Source organism: Pagrus major, chromosome 11 (genome assembly GCF_040436345.1).
Source record: "Pagrus major chromosome 11, Pma_NU_1.0".
Classification (NCBI taxonomy): Eukaryota; Metazoa; Chordata; class Actinopteri; order Spariformes; family Sparidae; genus Pagrus; species Pagrus major.
Genome location: NC_133225.1, coordinates 26413735 through 26441687, shown reverse-complemented (window position 1 = coordinate 26441687; position 27953 = coordinate 26413735). Strand labels below are relative to the sequence as shown.

General features: G+C 40.6%; 1 protein-coding gene across 1 annotated transcript in view; it reads left to right on the top strand.

Annotated features, from left to right (window-relative positions):
• Nucleotides 1-392: 392 nt before the first annotated feature.
• The window catches only part of LOC141004296 (uncharacterized), an 88159-nt gene continuing 60598 nt past the window's right edge, over nucleotides 393-27953 (top strand). Inside the window, exons 1-6 of the mRNA XM_073475728.1 lie at nucleotides 393-1167; nucleotides 7083-8470; nucleotides 14484-14537; nucleotides 17542-17595; nucleotides 22453-22506; nucleotides 23427-23480. Of these exons, the coding sequence (XP_073331829.1) occupies nucleotides 393-1167; nucleotides 7083-8470; nucleotides 14484-14537; nucleotides 17542-17595; nucleotides 22453-22506; nucleotides 23427-23480 (2379 nt within the window). The remainder of the gene's footprint in view (nucleotides 1168-7082; nucleotides 8471-14483; nucleotides 14538-17541; nucleotides 17596-22452; nucleotides 22507-23426; nucleotides 23481-27953) is intronic.

The following is a 27953-nucleotide window of genomic DNA, read 5'->3' as shown; positions in this document are numbered from 1 at the left end:
GCACCAAACTTTAAACCTAGTTTAAAATTAAGACAGATTAAATTTAAACCTCTCTTTAAACGTCAGTTTAATTTTTACTCTAAACCGAGTTTAAATTTAATTCTGTTGCACCAGAACTTTAAACTCCAGTTTAAACTGTGATCGAGAATTAATTTTAAACTGACAGTTGGGAAGGTTTAACTTTAACAATGGCTGCATTTTTGAGGTGGATAGAGCAAAATAATGAAGTTCCTCGAAGAAAACTGAGAGACAGGCTCAATCCTCTTGAATTTTATGATGAGGAGGAATTTTTGGTGAGATACCGGTTTACCAAGGAAACAGTTTTGGAGCTGAACAGGAAGACTGGACCAACTGTCAAACATGGCAGTGACAGAAATGCAGCTGTACCACCGATGCTACAACTCCTGGTTGCCCTGAGGTTCTACGCTACTGGCTGTTTCCAGAGGGTGGATGGAGACCTGTTCGGTCTACACAATTCAACTGTTTGCCGTATTGTCAGCAGAGTGTCTCGGTCCATTGCATCACTGAAGAACCAGTACATCCGATTCTCTCCAACAGTGGAAACAGCTGCTGGTTTCTACAGGCGAGCTGGATTTCCAGGGGTGCTGGGTGCTATTGATTGCACACATATCCCGATACAGAATCCTGGTGGTGTGAATGGAGAGCTTTTCCGCAACCGTAAGGGATACTGCTCCATCAATGTTCAAGTGGTGTGTGATCAAAAATCTGAAATAACCAACATTGTAGCACGTTGGCCAGGATCAACTCATGACAGCAGGATCTTTGACAACAGTCAGCTTTGTGCCATCCTCGAGAACCAAGCTTATGAGGGCCATTTCCTTGGGGATAATGGTTATCCATGCCGCTCATACTTGATGACTCCACTTCTGAACCCTCAAACACCAGCAGAGAGAAGGTACAACTCCCGTCACATTGCAGCCAGAGGAGTGATAGAACGACTCTTTGGAGCATGGAAAAGAAGGTTTCCCTGCATTAAAGATGGACTGCGCACAAAGCTGGACACCACCTTGACCGTCATTGTCGCAGTTGCAGTTCTCTACAACTTTGGAAAGAGGCGTGGAGATGAGCTACACTTTGAAGCCGATGAGGACCTACATGAGGACAGAGAGGACAGAGAGGATGACCAGGAGCACAATGCCAATCCAAGTGGGAATGCTGTGAGGCAAACTCTAATACAGAACCACTTTTCTGAATAATTATATTAATAAATCTTTTTGTAAATAATTGCTGACATTGTGGTGAAAAGTCTATTTCCACATAATAATTGAATTACTGCCAACTATATCTGGTTGAATACTGCTTTAAGCAATATCAATAAACTAATAGTAGCTTGACCTGTCAACAAGTGTCTTTTTCAAACTGTGAAGCACAGAGAAGATACACATTGAAGAAAAGTAGAAATAGAAATTATTTTATTTGTAAATATTTCAGTGCAGATAGCTATATATTTTTTATTTTATTTTATTCTCATTTTATGATAAAAAAGTGGCATCAAGGGTGAAACTATCAGTAAGCATCTTCTTTTTTTTCAGCAGCAACACTTCCTTCTGCAGCTTTAATACTTCCTTCTGTAATATGGCATTTTCGATTTCCATTTCAATCTTCTCCTTCTCTAAAACCAAAATTTCCTGGTGTGTCACGTAGGGTCGCTTGTTTCTCCTGCAGCTGTTCAAATCAGATGAGGAAGATGATGACCATAAAGAAGAGGAAGCAGCACTGTCTTGCAGATGCTCCTCTTGCTGCACTGGCTGCAGTGTTAAAACGATCTCTATCAAAACAAACCAAAATATATGGCGAAAAAACAAATTAATTGGATAGGCCAAATAATAACTGATTATTGACTGAGGTCAGTAAAGCGTGACTGGATTACTAACCATCTTCCCCGGGTGAGTCTGAAGTGAGCTGGTCCAAGATGCCGTCGTCGTCGTACGGATTTTGTAGTGGCTCCATCTGCTGCGGGATGAGGGAATTGATTTTCTCCGCCAGTGGATCATTTTTCTTTGGCGGAGGACCTCCTCCTGTGACGAACATCTCTCGTCTCACAGTCGCCGCATCTTTTTTGGCTTTTGTTTTTAAGTTTTTCCAGCAAGCTTTAAGCTGAGCGACGTCTCTTTTCTCCTTCACGCCGGTCGATCCATTAAAACTGTCAGCCAGTTGCTGCCAAGCAGTATCTTTCTGTTTCACCGTGCTGTTGTCCGTTTTCTTGTCTTCAATGACTTGCCCATATTGCTCCATTAATTCGGTCAGCAAGTTTTTCTCAAAGGAGGAAAAGTTTGAGCTTCTCTGCCGAGCCATTGTAAGGTAGCCGATCTGTCACAAGAGACGTTAGGCTAACGTTTTTCCGTTACAATGTAACGTTTAATCGGAAAAGCGCCCGTTGAAACAGTCTCCCTCTTTTTTATATATAAATCCGGGGTCCTGACAGCACGCTTCTGATGTAGCCTATATATTTAATTGCATATTTAATTATTAATTTTAATTTCGATATCCACAATTATCCCTATTGATTTAAATCAGTTTAAACTAAGTTTAAATTCAGTTAAACTGAGTTTTACTAAACTGAGATTAATTTTAAATGGTGCAACAGAGCTCTGCTTAATTTTAAACCTGGATTAACTCATTTTAAACCTAGTTTTACTAATCTCTGATTAGAGCTAATCTTAGATTAAATTAAACCTTGTTGGTGCAATCCAGCCATAGTGTGGTAATCGAAAGGTGCGTGGTTTGATCCTTGGCTCCACGTGCATGTCAAATTGTCCTTGGGCAAGATACTGAACCCCACAAATGTGACAGTTACTGCTAAAATGGCCACACAAATAAACAAGTTTGCTGATTTCACATATCTCCACAATGCAATTCAGTGACCAGTCATCCAGCCGGAAGTAACTGTCGTTGTTACAGCAATGTCACAGTGATTCATTCTATGTTGTGGGGCACTTTGGTTAGGCACTATCGCTCCGGATGGGCACGTTGCACAGCAGCCTCAGCCATGTGCATGTGATTGAGGATTATGGCAAGTTTATAAAGTTCTTTGAGTGGTCTGAAGACCAGAAAAGTGCTATATCTACAAGTCCATTTACAATTCATATTTTATACTGGGGCAAATATACATAGGGACAGTGGCTTAAAACAGGAGCTCCTCTTTCTTTGCTCATTTTTAACCTTCTCCCCAACATGTCTGCTCTTGCTCTCCAGGCCACAGCATGCATGTATGGGCAGCCAAAATAGCCCCTTAACCTTACCTGCAATTTTGCTTACCCATCTCTTTTCCTCCCAGTGCTCTCATCTCTGGTCCATCAGAGAAGGCGCTAAATATGTTACATGCAAACAGTATGTGAAGTACATGCTAAGAAGAGCACTCTGGGAAAGTACACCAATCAGTCAGACATGAGGAAAAGGAAATCTCAGTTAAATGCTTAGCATGTATTGGAGACTGTGTTCCTTTAGCTGGTCAGATGCTGGGGATAAGGTCATACCCATCTGTGAGAAGAGTTGAATGTGAGAAGGGCAGAAGTTAGGAGTTGATTCTTGATAGCAGAGTAGATTTTTTTTCCAACATGGCACAGTCAGCACAACTTCATTTCTTTATAGCCGTTGGGAAAGTTAGAGTAAAATCCCCCATATTTCTCCGGATGTGACTTTTTCTTGAAAGAACTTGTCTTCATTTCAGCAAGAAAGACTGCTGTCAAAGTAATCTAAAAAAAAATGCAGATACGTTTTAATTCAGCAGGCTGCACATGAGTATGTTGAGAGGATATATTGTTGAGTGACATATCACTGGACCACTGCCAGAAATACCATATAGTGTACATGCACACGTGATTTGAGGTTTACCTCATGATGAATCTTCACATATTTGTTCACATCCACACATGTATGTGCATTTCTACTGTCCTGTTGCACAGATGAAGCAAACCACCTCATTCCATCTTGCATTGTCTTCTCCCCATGTATCTATGTTTGATGAGCCCTCTCAAAGCAGGATCAATCCATCATAATGAGGGGAAGAGGAATGCACACAGAGCTAGAGCAGCTTGTCTTCACATATGAGACAGGTTAATTGGAATCTGAGCTGACATTACTTCAGGCTAAGAATGTCAAGGACATCTCAGTGTGTGCTTAAATCAGCTGCAGATAGATAGTCTCCTGACCTGGGCTGCAGAATTAAAACTGTACAGAACTGCATCCAGGATGATGTACTGTATGTCTTATTTCTATTTATTGCCCTTTCACTCTCTGGCTCTGTTACCCTCTCTGCATGTCTCCCCCAAAAGCAATGCAGCTGAGAAAGAGTTCTTTTGTTTTTATACAAAAACATCTATGGCAGAAACAGCACTAGTTGAATGCCCTTGCTGTATGACAATGTCTGAAGTAGCCATATATCTCATTTTTAAAGTTATGTTCAATCTTGTGGCCTTGGACATCCTTCACCTGCCTGATTTGAGCCCCTGAAAAAGGTGAAGTGTCAAAAGGCTGTACATGTGCAACTCATCTGAAATTTGATCTGGCCTTTTTTCTTCTTTTAGCATCTGCATTCTTGAACACACCATGCTCTTAAAAAGCAGCCTTTTCAAATCTTTTTAAACTTATACTGCATTCAGTTCCTCTTCAGTAATACAAAATTAACTGACCTCTCTTTGAAAATTGGCTCCCAAAATACACAGAATGAGCTGCTTCAAAGAAAGGTAGTGTCTCTGGATAAGCAGTAAAACATACTTTAAACTGCCCATGAGATCTCCCAATGCACTTAGATGCACTTAAACACACATGTGCACACAAACAGTAGCCCCATTCACACTGCTGTTTGCATGCGGGGATCCTGCGCCAATTCTCCGCATCCGCCTCTGTGTGAAAGTCTCAGATGCAGCGAGAGGTGAAATTTCGCTGCGCCTCTGACGCGCCTCCGGAGGTAGTATCAGAGGCATAGTATTGTTGAACCGAACCAGTGTGAATGGATAAGCCGGTGGCGCGGAGCGGGGGCGTGTTGATCTGATGGTGTTCACTGTCTGATAACTATACAGGTCCTTCACTCAACAAAATATAGATAAATATCCCACAAAGTAACGTTACAGGACCAAACAACAGTAACGTAGTAATTGGTCGTGTCTTTGGCAACTTTGGCAAGTGTCTGTCTGACGGACTCTTCGTCACATTTCTGCCCGAAAAACAGCGTCTGTCCCCGGCAAAAAACTTTAACTCACCAAATATTTGTCGCGGTGAAAAAAATCATCGCGACGGTCAGCCCCCCCGACCGAGACTTAAGTGAACTTTCCCCCAGAAAACAGCATCCCTCCCCACGAGTGAAAGAGTCAGACAGCGTCCTGTTGACTGATGGCGATTATGTAATTATGTAATTTAGAGAAAAACATAACTTTGTCATTTTCCTGGATGCATGGTGGGTCAGGATCCCAATCACAACACATTATAACAGCATCCATATGATTATAAACAGTCAGCGGGTACATGTTTAGATTAACAGGTGGACACCGGGAAACACCTTGAAAAAAACACAAAAAAACTCCTTTGGAGCCGCAGCGCCGGCTTGCTGTGTGAATTATACAGTTCCTAAAATGTCCATTCCGTTTGTGATGCAGTTGACATTTACTAATATAGTTTTTGTCAGGTAACCTTGTTCCCATTTGTCACATTAATAATATATTTTTTATGTAACTACCCCTGCTCAGTAGAGACATATGTCACACATGTGACACATTGCCCTCCTGCCTTGTGCTCTGTCTTTTGCTTGTTAATCAAAGCCAAAACTGCACAGAACATCCTCTGTCTCCAAATAATGCTTAAGTGCTTTTGCCTGGCCGTTCCTCACTGTCAGCAGAGTTGATATAAGTTCTTTGAAGAATTACCTGTGGGCATGGGAAAAGAATGACAGGAAAGCTCCTCTCATGAATCTCTCTTGGCAGAATGATTCAAAAAGGCTGTGTGGACTGGTTTCCTGTACCCTAGTTCAGCCCCTTACCTCTCTAGTCCCGTCCACTCATATGGGCCACAGCTGACTTTCTTGTACTTACTCCAGGATGAAAACAGGGAGGGGTCACTAGCATCATGTGGAGGCTGTTGTAGGGCTTTAATATCTAACCAGTGATTTATTTTTTCCTCAGTCATGTAGCTTGAACAAGGACAGATTATGTAATGTTCCACATTTGTTTTCACTTGTAGCAATGATGTTTGAAGGGATTATTTTCATCTTCAATTAATCTGCTGATCATCACTATTAATACATTTATTGTTTTGTCTATAAAATGTCTAATATTTGTGCAGAGCCAAAAGTAATGTTTTAACTTTACATCTGTTGTTCAACCAACAGTTCAAACCCACTTGGAACCGGCAAATATTTCACAATTTTGCTTAAAAAATAACTGAAACAATTATTCGATAATCAAAATAGTTGGTTATCTTCCTTGTATAAAAATGTATCTTTCTTTAATAAAGAATTAACTGCCATGGAGGACGAATAAAGCATCTTTGACACAATAACCAATGCAATAATATCGACAGATATCTGGTGCAATTTACGGCCGTCTGTAACGACTTGAATAATAAATCACATTTACACAATTGAGACAGTAGAACAGCAGCCTTACTTAAAATGTAAAAGGGGAGCATTGTCTTGTGGCTCCCTGTTGTCAAATCTTTACTAAAAGGAAAATGCCATAAATTGTAAAAGCAAATTCTTTTGACACTGCACCATCAAATTTTCACTTCATCTTGCTTAACAGCTGCTTTTATCAAATATAGTCATAGGCATGTGTCATTGCAAATACATTTTATTTCATCTCTTAACTGCAAGATTACTAGAATCTGATAAAATTGTCAAAGGATAATTTTCTTCTTGGTTTTGTGATTTTAATTCAAATTAAAATCACAAAACCATGCACCTGCAAATACCAAAGTCAAGCCAAAATCAAGTGTTCACATATTTAAAGTTGTGTTGTTGAATTTATCTTAAAAGAAATTGTCTAATGAGTTTCTAGAAATTATTTAACCAAAGCCTACCTCCTTTGTGTCTGCATGTTAATCATACCATTGTCTCCTCTGTCCTGCAGGAGTGGATATCCTCTATCGATTGGGACTTGCACCTCAAAGCAGTGCAGACAATCCCTACAAGAGGACAAGCTCACCTCTGACTACTCACACAACTATTTCCTCACCTTTGAATCTTCCTGTTTCTGGATACGGGGTATTACTCGATTCAAACTCCCTCTATGAGGCTCCAGCAGGCAATCTTTTCCCGCCGGAGATTGGGGAGGAGTTTTCTGTTGTGGTTAGCCTGAGCTCCTGGCGAGCAAACAATGCTTTTCTTTTTAGTGTCAAGGATGGTAGGGACAGGCTGCGTTTTGGCATTCAGCTGCTGCCACGTAGAGTGGTGGTTTACACTGCCGAAAAAGCCCCCATCTACTTCACCTACAACTGGCAGGATGGGCGCCAGCACCCTTTTGCTGTTGGTGTTCGTGCACGCTCAGTGTCCTTCTTTGCGGATTGCGGGGCAGTGCAGCAGCGGGAGCACACCCTGGGGAGATCTCAGACACTGAGGGATTCTGGGGGTCTCTTCACTCTGGGGAGGATGAACTCCAAAGCAGCACCATTCAATGGTCGAATCTGCCAGCTAGATATCTATCCTACAGCCCAAGCTGCCGCGCACTATTGCAACTACCTTAAAACACAGTGCCGGCTGGCCGACACTTACCGATTGCCTTCGCCACATCCTAGTTTGGATATTGAGGTAAATGACCCTCCTTCTAACCCCTTGACAAAGTCCCTTGTTGGAGTAGCAGCTACCGATCAAACATCCATGAAAACCACAGCAGCTTTCAAACTGTCCCCTGCTAGTTTGGTCACACAGTACTCAACTCTGAGCCCATCAGTACAGCCTAATCGGGGGGACCAAAGCCAAATTTCCACATTGGAGCCCCTTGCCCACTCCACCACATCCTTGCTTCCGCCTGACAACCCTACCCTAACCACCCATGGTGGAGGAGCAGTTCTGGATCTCACCTATAGCACAACTATCACCACTACTAAAAATGTGTTGGCAAAAGGGAGTAGCCCCCAGGGAGACGCTGATCCCTCTGAAAACAGCACAGAGGAAGAGAGCAGCTCATGGAGCCTGCCAACTCCAGATGCCACGCCAGGTCTGATTTCTCCAGTCAGGCAAAGTCGAGTGAAGGAAGGACTCAGGAACAACTCCATCACCAGCTCCAGGGACTCTGGCTTTGTGCTCCAACAGAGTCAGCAGGTCATGGAGACTCACCTTAGGGCCAACGGCACCACTTTATACCGGGAGAATCAGGTGGACACCTCAGAACAGCATAATCTGGATGGCAGCTATGATGATGTAGACATGGGAGGATATGATTACGGATATGAGGAGCCAGACTTCTTATATGACTACGAAGATGGTCTCCGTGGCCCCAAAGGAGAGCCAGGTCCTCCGGTAAGTGACTGAATATATGAATGACAATAAGGTATGAGGGTTTGTGGAACAGTGTGTTTCTGTACATGATCAAAACTAAAATGCAAGGCATCCAGTGCTATGTAAAATTTGACTTCCTCATATACACTCAGGATATATAGAAAAAAATGTTTTGGCAGGGCTGTGTAGTGATTTAGAAAAGATGGCGTGTCCAAGCACTGTTCTTTTTTCATGTATCTACAAGTTGTTAAAATAACACGTCACTCCCATGCTGAACTACTGCCAGGTGGTTTAGCGCTTATTTTAGAGAGGATAAGTCATCTGACGGTATGAGGTGCAGACTGGCAAGAGAAATTAGCTGTCCATCCAGCCTTATGATGTATGCAGGTTGTCAGTGTAGCTTTGCCTCTGAACCCACTTTCAAAGTTCAGATTTTCAGGTATTGCTTGTGTTTCCATGAGTGAGATGTGCCGGGTGCTTCTATCTCATCTGTTTAAACTTAGGAGTGTATGTAATGATGTAAGATGTCTCGACTCATCCACAAGTTTCCATAGTACTACCTCAGCTATGAAGTGCCTGCGGGTATGTAGGCGGGACACAGCTTTGCCAGGACTAAGTTGTTGCATCTTCTTCATGTCTCAGAGCCTGAGCACATTGTGCTGCAGTATTACAAGCATAATACCGTCTAAGCTGCAGGCCCCTTTCCAATGGGGCACAATTTGTCAATAATACAGATAAATTAGCCAGGAAGTTTGTTCTTTTAAGCTGTTATCTTGAAACTGTTTGTATGTCTTGGCTACTCTGACCACTTTGATGCAGGCATCTTTTGAATGTTGGGTTAGCTGAAGGTCAGTGGTTCACTCTGTGTCATTGCCTCTTAGTTTAAACTTGAAAACAAGCTGGGTTACTTCCTCAGGGGAAATATTTTACAGTTTTACAGCCACAAAACCAGACAGTACACTGGCATGTGTACAGACTACCTCTGGTCTCAGTAGATGTTTCGTGAACAGTCATTTGTGTTTCAGCACTTAAAGGTCCAGTGTGAAGGGTTTAGGGGATTGATTTTAGAAATTGAATATAACATTAAGATTTATAATAATGTTTTCATAATAGTTAGAGTTGCCAGTAACTGCTGAGAATATTTTTGAATGGTTACGCATGTTGGTCTAAAGATTAATTTGCATACCCACTGTCTGCTGCTTCGCTCGAGCAGGCTGAGGTAAAAAGTGAAGCGTGTTATAAAAAGCTCAGTGTTGGAATATTTACTCCAAAATGACAAGTCAAATGTAAGTTAAAATCTGTGATGCTTTGCAGTGGAAGGGGGCAAGGGGTTTAAAAGAACTAGTTTGGTAATGTTACCTCAAGCCCAAGTTGGTTATGCCATTGGGAGCTACTGTGACTAAACACATGAAAAAGCACTTTGAGAAGAAGAATGATCAACATTTTGACACAATCATTAGCTCTGAGAAGCGACTGCTATACAGCTCCCACAAGCAAAAGTTAACTTCACAACCTGCCAACCAATCACAAAAGTCCAGTGTGCTACTTTATCCAGTGCTGGCACAGCAACAAAATAAAGTGTGACTGGCTCTAGAGAGGGCCTTTAGTGTTTTTAGTGGCCACCGTAGGGAAGGGTGCTTTGCCAAGGAAGTTATGCTTTCACATATGTTGGTTGGTTGGTTTGTCAGCAGGATTTACACAAAAACTACAAGATGGTGTTCCATGACACTTGGATGGAGGATAGGTCTCAGGCCAGAATAGACCCCATCAACTCTTTGAGTGGAGCCGTATAAAGGAACAGATCAAGGATTTTTTTCTTTCTTTAACATGGAATAATGCATGGATCTTCATTTAAAAAATCCAGGTGTATGCAGGTGGCTTGTATCTATGAGTGAGTACAATTTTAAGTAGATTAGGGTTAGGCGATACATTAAAATTTTCCAGCCGGCCACTGTCAGCCAATCGGCGATTACCGATATATTCGTGCAGGTGTGCGCCACGAATTCTCCTCCCTACCCACTACACTGCACATATTTTCAGCGAATGCAGTTATGGAGGAGCTAGTTTTTTGGGTTTTAAACCGGACGCAACCGGCAAGACAAAGGACCTAACTGAAGCTATTTGCCATCTATGCAAACGTATGGTACCGGCAAAGGACTCTAACACTACCAATTTTTCATGAGCATTTGCGAATACACCATCCTGCTGAGTACGCTACGCTCACACCGAGAGACGCTCGGTTGTTGTTGCTGTTTGTGTAATTATCATTAGCCTATGTGATTGCTGTGTGTTTTTTGTGGACCAAATATTTATTCTGTTTGAATAAATTTGCCTTTACCTTACCCTCTGACATCCGCGGTCTTTAATGTGAAAAGATAATTCTACTCAAACATAACAGCCCACAGTTTAAGTCTACACTTTTTAATAATTCAAAATAAATCTCCTTCAGATCTTTTTGAGCCATAAGCTATTTTGCCAAAACAGCTTAAATATAAACTTATATGTTTATGCAACAGCTTTGGTTTAGTCACCGTTGTAGACTACAGTGTTTTTTTCGCTCACCAGTCAAGCGCCTCATCAGTGTGCAGGGATGAAGTGGATTTGTGCCTGAAAAAATATGGATATGACGTGCTGCACGTCACATTTTTTCACCAGTTTATGAACTTGTGTATAGGTTTAATTTATTCCCAACTCTTCAGCGTGATTGGTGCAGCTGCACTGCTCGTCAACTTTCTTCGGTAACATGCACACAGATTGGCCAAGGATATGAACTCATATTCTACAAGGAATTTGACTCTGTTAAGTGTGTCTCAATGAGCTTAGACGCTTGAGACATGCAGAAGTAGTCCACCACTTTCTCATGGGTTTTGCTGATCTCTCTGAATATCAATCACTGGTGTCATTGCCAACAACCAACAATCGGCAAAAATACACTTTAGACCTTCTGTTAAATTCCTTCGAAGTCTTCAGTACATATGAATACTGTATGAGTCTGGAAATATATGGATGTAAACAGCAACTGACTGGTTGGCAGAGGCACACAATCATGAAGTTGTAATTTTAGTTTTGTTTGTAAAATCATTAATGTGGCCTGTTTGGATCACTCTGTGATTATAACAATGCTTCAGGGTAACCCTTCAAAAGGAGTTCTGACAGTTTTGACAGTCAGTCATCACCTCCTTATTGCATTTCCCCTCTTGGTAATGTCTCACTTACATGGACTGTTATTAGGCTAACCACAGCAGACAGCTTACTTAACAACCCTATGTTGGGTAACAATGCAGGGGATATTATGATGCAGCAAGTTAATGTCAGACAATGCAAGAAGTTCAAAAGATGATTCAGTCTGCCCTTCAACTTTACAGAAAATTCAGTTGTCTTGCTGAATTGACTCCATTGGGAAAGATTTGATCCTTGCCTTGGCAGCGCAGATGAAGCTTGTGAATATTATAATTTTACTGCAGGAATTCCTTGGTTTCTTCAGGCCCTGTTGTTGTGGCGAAGGCGGTGGTGTGCTCACAGTTTCCATGTGTCTGTATGTGGGAGTCTTGAGGAACAAACAGCTGTTTCTTTATTCATATCTCCCTCTGTGCCCATCTACTGCTCTAAAGGGGGATAAGGCTGCTCCAGAGCCCCCCATTATAACATCTTGCTATAGCAACAACTCAGAATAGTAAATTAAATAGTGCAACGTTTGTTTTCATCCAAACCACTAAATATTGTACCTTTTAGTGGGTTTGTTTTTTTAGGGGAGATTGCATTGGGAAGTAGCAGAACAGCCTGAGGAATAAATATCTTCCTTGACCACAAGGGGATTTCCTGTTGACTCCAGTGATGTAGATTGCTGTTTAAGTGTGTCTCCTTTCAAGTGAATCAATTCAGTCTTTGTCTTTCTATTTCTGATTCTATTAGTTTATTCAAAATCCCCTTTAGCAATGAGTCACACAGTCCAGTGAAATAATTCAACCTTTGTTTGGGAAACTCAAGTGATCTATACTGTGTACTTCGTTTGTGTCTATGCCCTCAGAGTAATCGTAAACGGTAGTCTCTTGTAAAACCATTTTCTCATCTTACAAATAATAGACCAAGCCAATCAGGAAGGAAGATATTTGTTTTCACTACAGATCAGAACTGACATGCTAGTGCATTTATAAAGAGCTGTATACAAAATATAATGGCAGCAATTATAATTCATCAGCAGCAGGAGTTATGGATGGAATGGAATGCAAAAACTTTCTTTATCCCAAAGACAGTGTTTGTATATTGCAGTGAAGTATATCCTATGTTCTCCACGTACCGGAGTATATGTGTGAGACACCCACACACACACACACACACACACACACACACACACACACACACACACACACACATATACTCCGATACGAGGCCCACACAGAATTTATCTGAGGTGTAAATTTTGTGAAAGTGTGTGTGATATTATACACATTTTCTCACATATCTTTTGAACCAAACCAGGCCTAGCGTGCATTTGCTCTCCTGGACCTGCTTGTGATGCTGTGCTTTCATATTGTTGACGGTTGCCCCCGGACCCCCTATTGCGAGGGCCACCCTCCATAATCTCACGAAATCCTGTGGGAAACACACTGGACATTGCTTTGTATCGTATGGCAGCGATAACAGCTGGTTGATGATTACATGTTATCTGTTACTGTCCCTGTAATCACCAGGGCTGTCAATTGTTTAAAATATGTAATCGCGATTAATCGCATGATTTTCCATAGTTAATCGCAAATTAATTGCACGTTTTTTATCTGTTCTAAATGTACCTTAAAGGGATATTTTTCAAGTTTGTAATACCCTCATCAACATGGGACTGGACAAATATGCTTGCTTTATGCAGATTTATGTTTATTATTATATATTATTATTATATATATAAACAATGACAAATACTGTCCAGAATATTCTCCAGAATAACCTCAAAGGTACTGCATGCTCAAAAAATATGCTGAAAGCATAACATGGCAAACTCAAGCCCAACAAGCAACAACAGATCAGGCATATTGTATGTAACATTCCTTAGTAATACTGACACAATGTAGTGTCCAACTTTACACTTGTAAAGGTAAACTAAACATTGTTAATCGGCCTGCAAGCTGAAGCCACCCATTTAGCTATTGGCGTTGAAAGATTGTCGCATGTAGAGTTGTCCAGGCGTCTTCGTTGCAAACTTTCACTGTGGTCTTTCTTTGCCGAAGGTGGGCTCTCTGCATCAGCTGTGTGCTTGGCATACTCTGGTGGTTACTCAGTTCACATCAACAGTAAATGCAAATAACTTTGTTCCTGTGGAGAGAACAATCTGGCAGGGCTTTGAAGCTGAACTTGCCATTCTGCTCAAGGAGGTTTGTTTCTGCTTGCCATCCACAACATTACTGCTGCATCGCTTCCTGATTTCCGAAACGATGGGGCGGGCAAGGGTCATAACGTGTGTGCGTTAATCACGCATCAAAAAAATCAACAGCGCTAAGAGGAATTTGCATTTAATGCATTATTATCTCGTTAACTTTGACAGCCCTAATAATCACATTTAAAAAAATTCCCAGATATTGTGGCTAGCAGTTTATATACATTTTTGAAAATTAAATTTTTCTAGCCAAATACTAGAAGAAACTTTGGTGGTCTAAATCTTAACATGTGATTTTTGTTTCACATCTTGCACCTACCAGAAAATGACATGCAGTTGTTCCATATGTTTCATGCTATGCTTTTTCAAGATAAAGGATTATCTCAATCCTGTAGGCTGACCAAAGGCTGGCAGTGTCCGTCTCATCTCAAAAATGTAACTTGATCCTTGTAGTTGAGAAAACTTGGCTCTTTGAACTTCATAGCTCTTACATAAATATAGCACATGCTCATCATTGCGGAGGCCTGGACAGTGAACTGCATGTTATTGCTTGCCATTAACATACTCTATATCTCTTTTCTTTTTCCCTTCATTCCCCCTGTCTCTCTCCCTCTCTCCATAACATTCCCTTCTTTCTCTCCCTGTCCCTCTGTCTCTCTGATTTAGGGTCCTCCTGGTCCCCCTGGCTTACCTGGTCCTCCAGGAAAAAGAGGTTCTCGGGTGAGTAACTTGCGTGAGGATGAAGGTACACAGCCAGCATGCTGTAAACTAGGTGTAATATATTGAACAGGAGAAACATTTTGACCATCTCAGGGTACATAATAGTGGGATACAATTAAGAATAAGTATTTTTTTACCAAACTTTAACTGCTAGATGTGTATTATTTCACCCTTAATACAATAGAAAACTTGTATGTGAACTCTGTATATCTCTACTAAAAATTTTAGTTGTGGTGTTATGAAGATGCTGTTTTGTTTAGATTTAGATGAAAGATGGTAACCTCTCTACAGGAGCTATCAACACAAAAAGTATTGCGGTTTGGTCGCTGAGTCACTAAAGAGACTTTAAGGTCAGGTTTATTGGCTCATAAGGCAGTGAACTTAGATAAACAGCACTAACACATTAACTGATGACTTAAGCATTTGTATTTTAATGCTTTGTTATGGCAGTCAACAGGCTCTAGCCATATGTAGCCTATTTTGCCTGTATTAACTATCACCATCCAGCTGAAACTGTTGGGAAAGAGGTGCTGACAGACACCTGCTGTTTGTGGTTAGCTTTATTAAACTCAGAAACAAGCCTTGCTTTGTAAAGGCTCATGACAATTAGATAGTTCGCTTTGAGGATGCAGGCAGTATTATTTATTTGTCTGCATCTTTGGAGCATCAAGGTTGAGTGACCAAACTGTTCCAGATGCAACCATCTTTAAACAGAACATAACACATTTTACTAAATGGATGCGGAACGTTTCAGAGGCAAGGTGTATAAATAGTTCACTCTCGATCTATGTAGAAGTTCTACCCAGCAGAGCAACATCATCTTGGCTAATTTAACCCAGGGAAAGTTCATATCTACAGCGTGTTTACTTAATGCTTGATTCCGTAGACAGTTTGGAACACCAGCTTTTAAACCACATCAGACAATGAAAAACTCTCAAGTCTGAATAACTGTCAGTGATTTGCTTTAAAATGTGTTGAGCACATGTTTATGTGCATGTGTATATGATATATGGTGTGTGTGTGTGTGTGTGTGTGTGTGTGTGTGTGTGTTTGCTTGTCTTTTTGAGTTCATGGTTAACTGTCCACATCAGTTCACTGACCAACATACAGATGTAGCATTTTCCCTTTTGCTTCCTTTTCGCCTTTCCCATGCTTTAGAGCAGAAACAGCCCTGTGTTAAAACAGTGCAGCGGGCTGTGTTGGTGGGGTTGTGATGTTTAAGTTTATGTGAGACAATGAAAGACAATCCAGGAAGTTGGGGTAAAAGTTGAGCCGGAGTTCAATGTTTTTACCGGATGGCCCTGTGTTGTTTTCCTAGAGCCCCCTGCGATGGCACCTCTGCTGCAACAAATAAATAAACGGGCGGTTGTTTTTCATAATGTGGCCCTATGTTCTGCTGTATTCTAACAGAGAGCACAACTGGCAGACTCGAAGGCCGATAGACAGGAAGAGCTGGTAGACAGTAAAACATGTCCCCTAGTAAAAGGCTTGGAAAGCACATAGCTGATTCAGAACATACTCTTCACCCTATAGGGTAAGTCATAAAGAGGAGATAGAGGGAGGCATGGAATCATTATGTGGTGGGAAGCTGAGGTCAGTATGTGGCACTGTGGTTGTGTCTCTGCTGTCTCAGCACAGAGCAGCAGACTATTTTTGCTGCATGTAATCAGTAATGTTATCAGACTGAGCCTATGAACCATGGCATGCCATATGGTGTGGACATTTATTGTGGAAACACCAATTTACTTAAGATCTTTGATTATAAGCAGGCCATGAATGTGATGGTTTAAGTATTGTAGTAATCAAGGATTTTATAAAGGAAAGGAGCTGCATTGACGTTTTAAATTGTTGTTTGCCATTTTGCAGTAAAGTAACTTTTATGCACTATTAAGCATTTCCTGACCAAATACACATTAAACCAGAGGAGCAGCTCTAGAAATTGGTTAATTTTGTCTTTGAGGAAGGTCTAAGTCAAATGATTTTTAAGTTAAAATTTAAGACGCATTTATCACACCTAATTCAACATTTACCATAACCTTCAACCAAATGAAGTATTTAAGACGTTCAAGAGTTTAATTTCTATTCTTTCCTTTACTGTGGACAACATGCTCTGATGGAATCAGGCTCAGAATACTGACATTAAAAATGACAATGAATGAGAGTGAGATCCTTCTTCCTGTCCCTTGGCTGAAGTGCAGAGAAAGCCTGGCCTGCAAGCAGCAGGGATACAGATGTGCAGGAATGTAGTGTATTCTTGGTGTGTGCGTGCACATGAATGTGTACATCTAGTTGAGGCATAAGTGTGCATGTGTGGATGTGCATTCATTGCATGCCTGGGATGTTCAAGGAATGAAATATATTGGTGCACTGAGAACAAACGTGATACCATAAGAATATGTGCTGCATGTTTTTTGCAAGCATGTATGGAATGTGCAATTCAGAAGAAATGTTTTATTACCAGGGTAACTCCGGTTCTCTGATAACTGAGTGAGGTATCTGAGTGGGAGGCGCCCTCTGGCATGACCAAAAACAAAAGCTCCAATACCACCATGTCTGTCGGGGGACAGACTATTCATCTGAGTTACACTGGTTGGCATGGCCTGTGTTTTTCTCTCCCACACTAGGTGAAGCACGTAGGGTGTGAGGGATCACTGCCCCAAATCTGTTACACTGTTTAACACACCAGGAATATGCATCACACATAATGACAGCAGGAGTTCAGTGCTCCACATTATACCTGTGAGCCCCACTGTGCAACATTATGAAGCAAGTGAAAGCTTCCATGATTGGTCAAGCCAGAAGGTGCTTTCCATAGTGAGATATCAAACAAGGCTTGAAAGAGAACTATAGTATTCCTTGTTTCAAGAGTAACTATTTTCCTTCACTTGTTTTATCTTTAGTTCAGATTGCTGGCAGAAATGGAGCTGTCATAGCCAGCTGATGTTATCAATAATGCACAGTAATTTAATGATGTGTTCTCTCTCTCTGTCTGCGTCTGATCCAGGGTCCCAATGGTCCACATGGAAACCCAGGACAGCCTGGACCACCTGGGCCCAAGGTGAGTGACTGTTTCTCAGGGTTCTGGTATTTGTGGGTGTGGACGATCCAGATGAGTTCCCTCAGAGCTAAAACGAGCTCCACTTAGCCCAAGACACACGCCATGTCAATGTCATGCTCTGCTCCCACACCTTTTGTCAAATGAAGTGCACATGTTCAGTTAAGAAGTGGCATGAGAAGTGCCACACCACAAGTGCTCTATATCTTCCATGAATTACACAATTATGCCTTTCTTAATCTCATATAATCATGATTAGGGCTATGGAGTGACACATACAGGAATTTACTTTTTACCTGTAATGGTTCTACTGTAAGATATGGATGAACAGACTTTGCTGTTTTAGGGACCTCTCAATGAATCTGAGCAGGGACGAGGATTCTGCTAAGAGAGCTATCTCCCTAATCCCCTCTAATAAACACATTACATTAAATCTTGGTTTAACAACAAACCAAGAGATGAGGATGGTGGTGGTGGGAGCTGCAGGAGCAAATGGTGTTGGGATTCGGCAAAAACAGCAGAACAAACAGTGATAGTTCTGGGTTATAATGTCCATGCCATACACCTGCATGAATATTATTGGACATTACTAGCCATGCAGCTGTGAATGAGCCAGTCTATTGTAAAGCATATTACAAACAGCTGATGCTGATTAGCCAATACATGTACTACTTCAGGGGTCTTCCTGAACTAATGGTATAGTTCATTCAATTGTCAAAAGATAACATCACATAACATCATGCAAACCTAATAACATGTTGGATCAAGCTACAGGGAAAGGAAAAAATGACATCAAATAACTTTGTGGGGAAAATGCCCATTGGAAGTGTTTCTCAAGCATATAATGATGGATGACGCTAGTGGGAAAACTAAGACAAATGATTGTTAAAACAAAACTGGCAAAAAACAATTTATAGACATAAATTACTTGTAAGGGTTTTTTTTTTATTGGGTGATATTTTATTCAACCCATGTTAGAATAGCACTTTGTACAGCTGCTAGTTTAACCATCATTGTGAAATTCCTCAGAACTTCTCTCTTTCAGAGAGAATGAAGCTTTTTGTGCTGTAACTAATGTGATATATTCAGATTTGATCAAAGGAGACTAAAATGTAATGTTATTTCAGATTTGTAAGAAATGAGAAAAGGAATGTGCACGTTTGTAATACTGTATGTCTAAAGACATGGGAAATTTCATAGTCATGTATTCTTTTAATTTAGTGCTTCATGTGTATTCTGTAGGTTTTCTGTTAAAATGGAATTCCAGCTGAACTGCTGAGACAAAAGATTGGGTTATGAAAATCAAGAAAATTAGAACAATTCCTGACACACAGAATACTGTAACCATGTAGTTGATTGTATATTGTGGCAGGCTGCACCCAAAGTTAAAGTCCTCAAAGTAATTTACTTTCCCTTTCAGCGAGTGGGCATAAATGTTTATTTATAATTCGTGCAGGATATTGGATTTGGGATCCACAGTAAAATTACGATTTCAAAGACGGGAGTGACAAGCCATAGCTTCCATTTTCACCTGAGAGAGTTTACCATCTTTGTATAGACAGACAGAAATCAGCAGACTTTGTATTTAGTTTAAAGCCAAGTCCTTGATTTCTTTCTGATCAGTTTGTCTTTTGTAACCGAGAGCCATAGCAGTCATCACATACAGACAAAAGCTTTATACCTCTATCACCCTATATTCAAGTCAAATCAAGTCAAATTTATTTACAGAGCCCAAAGTCACAAATCATATTCCTCACAGTCCTTCACTGGGTTTCACAATCTCTACAGTGTACAACACTCTCTGTCCTTAGACCCTTGAATCGTGTAATGAAAAACTCCCCCTCAAAAATTTTTTTAGCAAGGAAAGAAAATGTAAGAAACCTCAAGAAGAGCCACAGAAGAGGGATCCCTCTCCCAGGAAGGACAGACATGCAATAGATGTCAGATGTATAGAACAGGCCAATAAGATGAGTATACAGATTACAATTAACAAATATCTGATACAAGTAGATTATTAAAAAATATAAGTGAAAGTGTGGATCCAGGAGGCGACAACTGACTATTCAAATACAATCATTCCAACAGTGGCCTAATAAATAAAAACTGAGTACATTTTTTTTTAAATCAGAAGAATAAAACAACAAAAACAACTTCATAATGTCTCTCTAAATCTCTGACAGCATGCTAGTTCCACAAATAATTGGTCTTTGGTCGAATTGGGGACTGTTAAAAATTCTTCACTACATATTTTTCCAATTTATATTCTCCCTGAAAACCATCAAAGACAAAGTGAAAACAGCTAGTTGATGCTTGTTGGGACCTGTTGCTTACGCTTGTTGCACATTTGTGATTGTGTGTACTTGAGCAGGGGGTGGGGGCCATATGGGTTGGGTGCAGAGAAGTGTTGTGTATGTCTGATGACAAAATTACCATTATTTTTTGTAACGACAGTATATCATTTTAAGATGAAATCAACATTAAATGTAATGTTTAAAAGTAGTATGTATGTATATTTTTGGCCACAACATGAGCCAAACTCACAGTAAGCGTGTGACAATTGCCTGGCCCTTGCCTGAATTTGTTTGTAGACGTCTTGAGGAAAACTCTCCAGGTCACTGAATTGTCTGTTACATTCTGTACATTCACAAAAGGGTATTTGTCTGTAGTTAGTTAGTTTTTATAAAATGGCAAATGGCATCAATTATAGCAGTCTGACGTGTTGTTCCATAAAGAGCCAGAGTGTGCGCAAGTGGGATTAAAGCAGACACAACCAGATGTATGCAAGCGTGATAATGAGCCAGTGTATTGTGACAGTCTAGCAGGAAAGACTCGAAGAGACAAGGGTGGTGGTTGGCCTAAATGACATACCCCTTAGCTTAGATCATTGTTCTCCTGGTTTTCACCATAGGGCATAATCGTGCTAGTCCCGGCTCATTAACTATGACACTGACTTCATATATAGGGAAAACAAGAAATAAAGCATTTTTAAATCTCTGCTAAGTTTTTCCCAGCATGGCACCAGATGGAAATGATACATTTGTTCAACTGAGAAAGGATGTGGGCAGCTTCATGCAGATGGTTGTGGTGACTGTGGTCCCAAGTGGCTGCCACAGAGTGGCTTTCTACACCATGGAGTCAGAAGGGGAAGAGTCATGCTATAGGAGCAGAAACAAAGGAGCAGTGGATGGTCCACCCTCCCCTCCCCTGTCTTTTCGTGTGAAACTTTTTACTTGTCAGTGGGTAGCTTCTCACTTGGAATCGTAATCAGTACATATACAATATAGCTAAAGAAGAGACACATTTATAAAAGTGCAGTAGTTTCATTAATTATTATCTCTTTGCCTTCCTCACTCCACACACATAACGTGTGTAATGTCCTCTTTTCCACATTGATAACAGCACAAGCAGATTAATGGATTTGTTCTGTGACACCTCTGACCCTGCTGGGACATGTCTGGCTGAGGGCCTCTAATTGGTTATTACGAAAGATAGGGTTGCTGTTTACACATGCAAAACCAAAATCTGTTCATCTAATACCACAGTGGCCTATCAGTGAGTCATTCTCACACCCCAACTCCTTTGTGGAGGCGGAAAAGGGATTCAGAGACTCTTTGTCTCAGTTTAGGAAAAAATCTTCTGTTGAAATGTGTTTGGTTACTAGGACATACAGAGGAAAATCAACGCCGATGCTAAGCTTAGTTGACATGCATTTAAAGCACTGTCTGAAATGTTATGATGATGTGCTTGCACAACTTAAAAGAGCCTTTCAATCTCCTTCACACACTGCTGACTTTGTTTTTCTCAAACAGAAGGAAATCTGGGTTTTATGCAGTGTTGCTCTCCCACCTTCAAGCTTTTCTATGCCTCACTGCGTGTCAGTCAAAACTATTGAAATATGATGCTCTAAATCCAAGGAGGTAATACCTGTTTAAAGTAGGTACGAAGGAGAATGTATGTATCTAAAGTGTCACACAATTGCTAAGCACCTCAAATCATAACCAGCTGTAAATCTTAGATAATACATTTTAAATTCAGGGTCTAAACTACACTTAATCACATACACATCACACATCTGCTTTTTCTCCTGGCCCACTGGAACAGCTAACCATTCAATGATACCTGAGCATTTAATTTTGTGTAGACAGCAACAAGTCAGATAATCATGCTGAAATTATCTGGAGGTCTGCTAACATTGCTGTTTTTGGTATAACACCAAAACACCTTTGTAGATGCAGAGCTATCTAGAAAAATGTTGGAGATTTAAACTTTTTTTTATGACAATAGAAAATATTTTATGACCGTAATCCACATCAGTTTGGAAAGAAAAGCATTGAGAACTCTTGGCTGTTGAAATGTAATATTGCTGTTCTGTGGAAATTCACTTAACATCAGCTCCAACCTTGCAAACGTATCAGCAAAAATGTCTCCATCTGTCCTTTATGTGTGAAAAATTGCATGCAGTTAGAAAGCCTAAGTATCCTTACTATTCATAGACTGTGAAGGCTCTAAGTTACTGTTATTTCAAAACATACACCTCCCTCTTTAAAGCCTGTAGTCTCATGTATTGAACTGAGCAACAAATTGTTGTAACTGTTGGGACATTTTGAAGTTCATAACTTTCATGCCCGCTGTTCTCTTGTCAGTTGTTTGGACATGCTGTGGCAGGTAAACACCAAAGCCAGACACTTTTATTTTCACCCACACTTGAATGTTGCTACCTTTAGAGAACCTGCATCTTAAGGAATTTCCACATTGGATTCTACATGAAGCCACAGTGTTGCAGTAAGATAGGAAGATAAAATAGGAAATTCATTTGAGTTGCTTAAGTGTCCTGAGTGTGTGAATCTTTTTCTATTCTAGGGTTCAAAGGGAGACCCCGGGCTGTCTCCAGGCCAGGCTCCACCAGGAGAGAAGGTAGGAAATCTGCCACAGGTCTCTATGTCATGCTCCCTGTCCCTCTGTGTGTCTCTCAGGCCCTTCTGTTCTTTTCTCTCTTCCTTTTGGTTTCTTTAGAAGGTGTCTCTCTTCTGTTCTGCCCCGTCTCTCACAAAGGCTTTTCTCCTGACCTGAGATGGTACGCTTCCAATCTCTAAAACAGTCCTCTCTCAGACCTCATTTAGTCTCTGCTCACTGGCTGCTTTTCTCTCTACTCTTGATTTCATATGTGGTAATTTGAGCATTGAGTCACTATCGACTCAATGCTTTCCAAGTTGTGGATGATTAAAAACTTTTTTTAAATTTTATCTAATAAAAGTTTTTTGTATACAATATATTTGTGTACAGTGCTTTATGAATGAAGTTGATAATCTGGTTTTCCTCATCAAATTTAATTAATTCAGCAACTTCCTCTAAACTGCCTTCTTGCATTTCTGACCCATTTTATTATCATTGGTTTGTCTGGCGTTGCCACAGCTGGTCTCTTTTACTTTACACTCTCTCCATTTTTGTCCCTCTTTCTTCCAAACATCATTAATAATAAATAATGATTTTCCTGAGCAGCACTGCTGAATGTCTTGAACTTATTAAGATCCAAAATCTTTCTCCCTTGAAGTTTTAGCGCTCTGTGCTATCATAGAAATCCCCTAAGAAGAAAAACTAGTAACTTCTCCCTTGAGATTCTTTCTGGGATTGCTAGATTAATGTTTGATTTCACTCAAAACCAAGCACATAGCGTGTGTCCATGTTCATCTCATCCTGATGTCATCCCGATAAGTTATTGATAACCTTAAATGGACGGTAGGCTGTCTCTGAAGAAGAAAAGAACCCTTTAACTGTCCATATCACCCACATTTGGAAAATTGTTCATATACTCTTTCCTTTATTTGTTCTAATAGGGTGACAGAGGTCCACGGGGTTTGCCTGGGCTGGATGGATTTCAAGGTCGACCGGTAAGATTTAGTATTTTCAAGCTGGTTGTGTTTAAACCTTTAACTGATTCTGAAAACAGAAGAAGTCTTTTAAGACTCAGTTATTTTTGTATGACTTGTCCAAGTATTGATGTATTGTGTTAATGTGAGGCAAAACACACACTACATATATATGTATATCTGGTTGAAACAAGTTACAGGTTGGTTAAGTTAAAGAGTTCAAATTAAGACTGACTGCCACTGTATCTGTATTCCCTCTGTGTTCTCCCCCAAGTGTTAGCCACAGCCATGAGCTGAGGCCTCTTAATGTGGTCAGTATTAGGTTACCCTGTCAGAGACAGCCTACAGCCCACCCTGCTCTCTGCCTGTCTTGAGACTTCCTGTCTGGCTTCATATTGATAGAAAGAAACATGTATAGATATCTGTAACCTTTTCTCGCTCATTTTCTGTCTTACTTCATCTACTAACCTCACACTGTTTCTTCATCTTCACTGTCTCTCTATATTCCTCCATCTGTGTTGCTGCCCCTCTCAGTTAAAGCTTCAGATCTGTTAGGATTTGGTGTTGCCTGACTTAAACCTGATTGGCTTTGAGGTCAAGGTCAAAGGTCATCCAAAAGAGGAAAGGCACCCTGCCCAGAGTCAGGGGGTCAATGACATGCACAATATCCCATGACTCCTCAGGTCAGCAATTGTCATGTTCTAAAGAAGGAGAATTTTGTGGCCGCTGCTATTAGTAAAATGAAAGACACTGCTGTTCTCTCTATGTCCACCAGTGTGCATATGTTCAAACACACATATACACTCACATATTTTTCTTCTAGCTGAAGTATCTTCAAATTTACATGCTGTGCTGTGTTGCTGTGTTCAGCTTAGCTGTTGCTCGAATTGAGCCTGTGTCCTTTTGATACAAAACAGACTTAATCTGCTACTGTAGGTCACCCACATGGCTATGTCTCCACAGTTGTCCAAGTAGCCTCTTATTGAAGCTCTGAGTCTGGTCTCCACATAGCATAGCCTTCACCTTGCCTCCCAGGAGGCCATCCCAGTGTTTGCAGTAGCTGAACCTAATATACCCAGTACATGAACTGTGCCCCTTCAAGTATTTCCAGAGGAAATGACTGGCTCAGGGGCTATGCTCTTTACCCCCAAGTGGGCCTTTTATTGAGTGTGAAGGTTCATATGTCACAACCTCGGAAGCACACGACAGAGTCAATGATACCGTTCAAGAAGATCTCTTGCTGCCCCAAAAAGATAGTGACCTCGCCATGACCTTGTGTTTTGGACCTGTAAACATCTGTTGTTGATAATCACGTCAAAGGGAAAATAAAAGGGCCTGAGAGAAGAAAAGCTCTGATTTACTGAACAATAAATCCTGTTTAATTTACAAAGAAGTGCTTGTTCAACTTAATGTGGAATTTGGCACAAAACTGACTGTGGATTAGGATGAGCGAACTATTAATCTTATAGAAAGTATTTATGTTTCAATTGTGTCAGTTTCCTTTTAATCCTCACACACACACTGTACTCTGCAAAAGGTTAATGTTTAAATGATCGGTCAGAACCCAAAATGGGCCAGGAACTGGTTACTGGAAACAATACACAGGACATATGGGATCATGTAGCTTAAGTGAGAAATTAAACATTAGCACAGAAATGTCATCACCTGCTTTTAACCTTAGCCCAATTTCATCTGATCCACACACATGCCCACACACCCCCACAAATCTCCTTACAAATCTCTGCCCAACAGTAATGGGAAGTATAACTTATATGAATTTTAATATTGACCATTAAACACATTTTAAATGTCAGTCTTACATGTCTTGGAATTCACAGTTAGAATTAGCCTGCTAGCCTGCAAATCACACCATCCCAGTTCAGAGATCATTAACTGAGAGTGATACCGTGATTAGAGTGATGCTGGCTGCAGCAAAGAGGATACAGAATATTCTTAGATCCCTTAACAATGCATTGTAAAAATACACAATAAAATTGAGCATTATTGAGATGTGCAATAACAACTGCAAACTCTGCAATTCTTCATCAAATCACTCACTAGTAGTCCTCTTCAATGTCCTTTGCATTGTTGGTTGCACAGCCCCCCACACTGGTCCAGACTGAAATCTGCTATGACATGGATTGCTGTGAAACTTCATACAGATGTTCCTGGTCAAAAAGAAAACTTTGGTGATCCATTGAATTTTCCTCTGATCCCACCAGCACATTTACATTTTTTTCTTTTAGTGAAATGCCTCTACAACTATCAGATGGATTGCTATTAATTTGCTACAAATATTCATGGTTCCCAGAGGATCGATGCTAATATGTAATTACATGTATGTGAGTTTATTTACGTACAGTAACAAAATGTCTGGTGATTCCTTGACTTTTACTGTAGTGCCACCATGAGGTCTTGTGTGAAAAATCTCGACAACTTTTGACAGACCTGAACTTGACCTTTATAAACAAAAAACCTGCATAAACGATGTCATTCCCCGCAGCCTACACTTTATTTGTGTTTAGTTCTAATTAACGAATGTTAGCATGCTAACATGCTAAATTAAGATGGTGAACATGGTAAACATTATACCTGCTGAACACCAGCTTGTAAGCATTGTCATTGTGAGCATGTAAACATGCTGACTTTATCCTGTGGCTCAAAGGCCTGAGATTTCTTATTCCTGTCAGTGTCTTTGGTGTTTTTCATGTGAAATATACAAAAAACATAATTGTTTATTCCATCCTCAAGGGTCCTAAAGGTTATCCAGGGCCATTCGGACTGCCAGGAGAACAAGTAAGTGCTGATGAGCGCATGTGTGTTTGTAAGCAAAACAATATTTTTTATTATTATATTATCATCTTCAGCAGTTGTCATTAACACTGATGGGACATTTACAGGGAAAGCCTTAGATCGATGTTTGGAGTCACAGCATTCCCACATACACAAACAGGGTTAGTTCATATACAAATTGACACACATACACACACAGAAAACACAGATGTGACTGTGTGCGTCACCAGACAGTTGCATAAGTCCTTCAGCTGTCCCCTCTAGTCAGTTGTTCCTTTTATCCACTTATCCCCTCATTGATGGAAAAACTTTTCACCTCATCAAAATACTAACAGTTAACGAGATTACAGACGTCCACATCAGAGGGAACTACGAATAGAGGTTCAAGGGAAAAAAAACATTTGATCACTTTATTGTTGATTGAAGATTACTATTTTTTGGTTTGAGAATGAGAAATCTAAACAACAACAACATAAAATGCTCATACATATTTTATGGTTCTGTTAGACATACATTGTAAATGTTATAAGAATATGAATATTATAGTGAAAATGCTTTATTGTTCAAGGCCTGTGATGTATGCAATGTCATTTTTAGGTTTTTTAGGTTGTGCTAGATAAGAGCATCAGATGAATGTTTAAAGTGTATAGTGTCATTTCAACATGGGGCTGGTAAAACAGCAGTGTGAGTCAGTGAGGGAGGGGTGTGCAGAAGCAGTGTAGAAAGGTACAGTAATAGACGGGGTGTCTTGGTGGAGGCTGTCTGGAATGAACAGTGGTTGTTTTATTCCTCAGTTGGCAATGGTGGTAGAGGTCTGTGTGTCTCCTCTTTCACTTTATCCATCCATCTAATCTCCCTATTCAGCGTTCATTCACTCTCTGTCTGTCTCTCTCTCTCTCTCTCTCTCTGTCTGTCTCTCTCTCTCTCTCTCTCTCTCTCTCTCTCTCTCTCTCTCTCTCTCTCTGCTACAGGGCGTACCAGGACTTCCTGGGGAAGCTGGGGCTGCAGGTTACCCTGGCAGGCAGGTGCAGTGAAAAATACAAAAATATGCTTTCAGTTCCTTCATCGATCCTCTTAGATTCTTCATTGCTCTGTTAAGAATTCACAGCATCATTAATGATAACTGCATAATGCACACTGCTTTCTGCTTTCCTATGTGCATTTTTCACCCATTTTGGATGTGGAATGAAGTGATCAAGAAATACTTTGCACTTGAAGATATAGTTGAATCAATGAATGAATCAATGAAATGCACAAACTAATGGAATCGGTTTCCTGATGTCTTTTCTCGTGTGCAGTCTGTGGTCTTAAACCATGTGCACTGCCAGCGGTGCAGACAAGGAAATATAAAGTGCAACTTAAAGTATAAAAACCATGTGTTTTCTTTTTAGCTGTCTGTCAGTCAAGCCTGCCGTATTTCTCTTATCAGACCATTCAGAGTTTTATGTGTTCAGGTTTGTCTCACCATGTGAAATCACTACGCTTGCAGGTATTGTGACAATAAGTCCTCCTCACCAGTCTTTCTTTTGTTGCAGGGCTCAGCGGGACCGCAAGGTAACCCAGGGCCTAAAGGTGTCCGTGTAAGTACAATTGGCACTCTGCTCTCACTCTGCCCTCTTTTCTTCAGCAGCACTGGATTGAACACTTAATTTCCTGAAAGGATTAGGGCAGTGTCAGGCCCACAGTTTTGCTCCAGAGAGA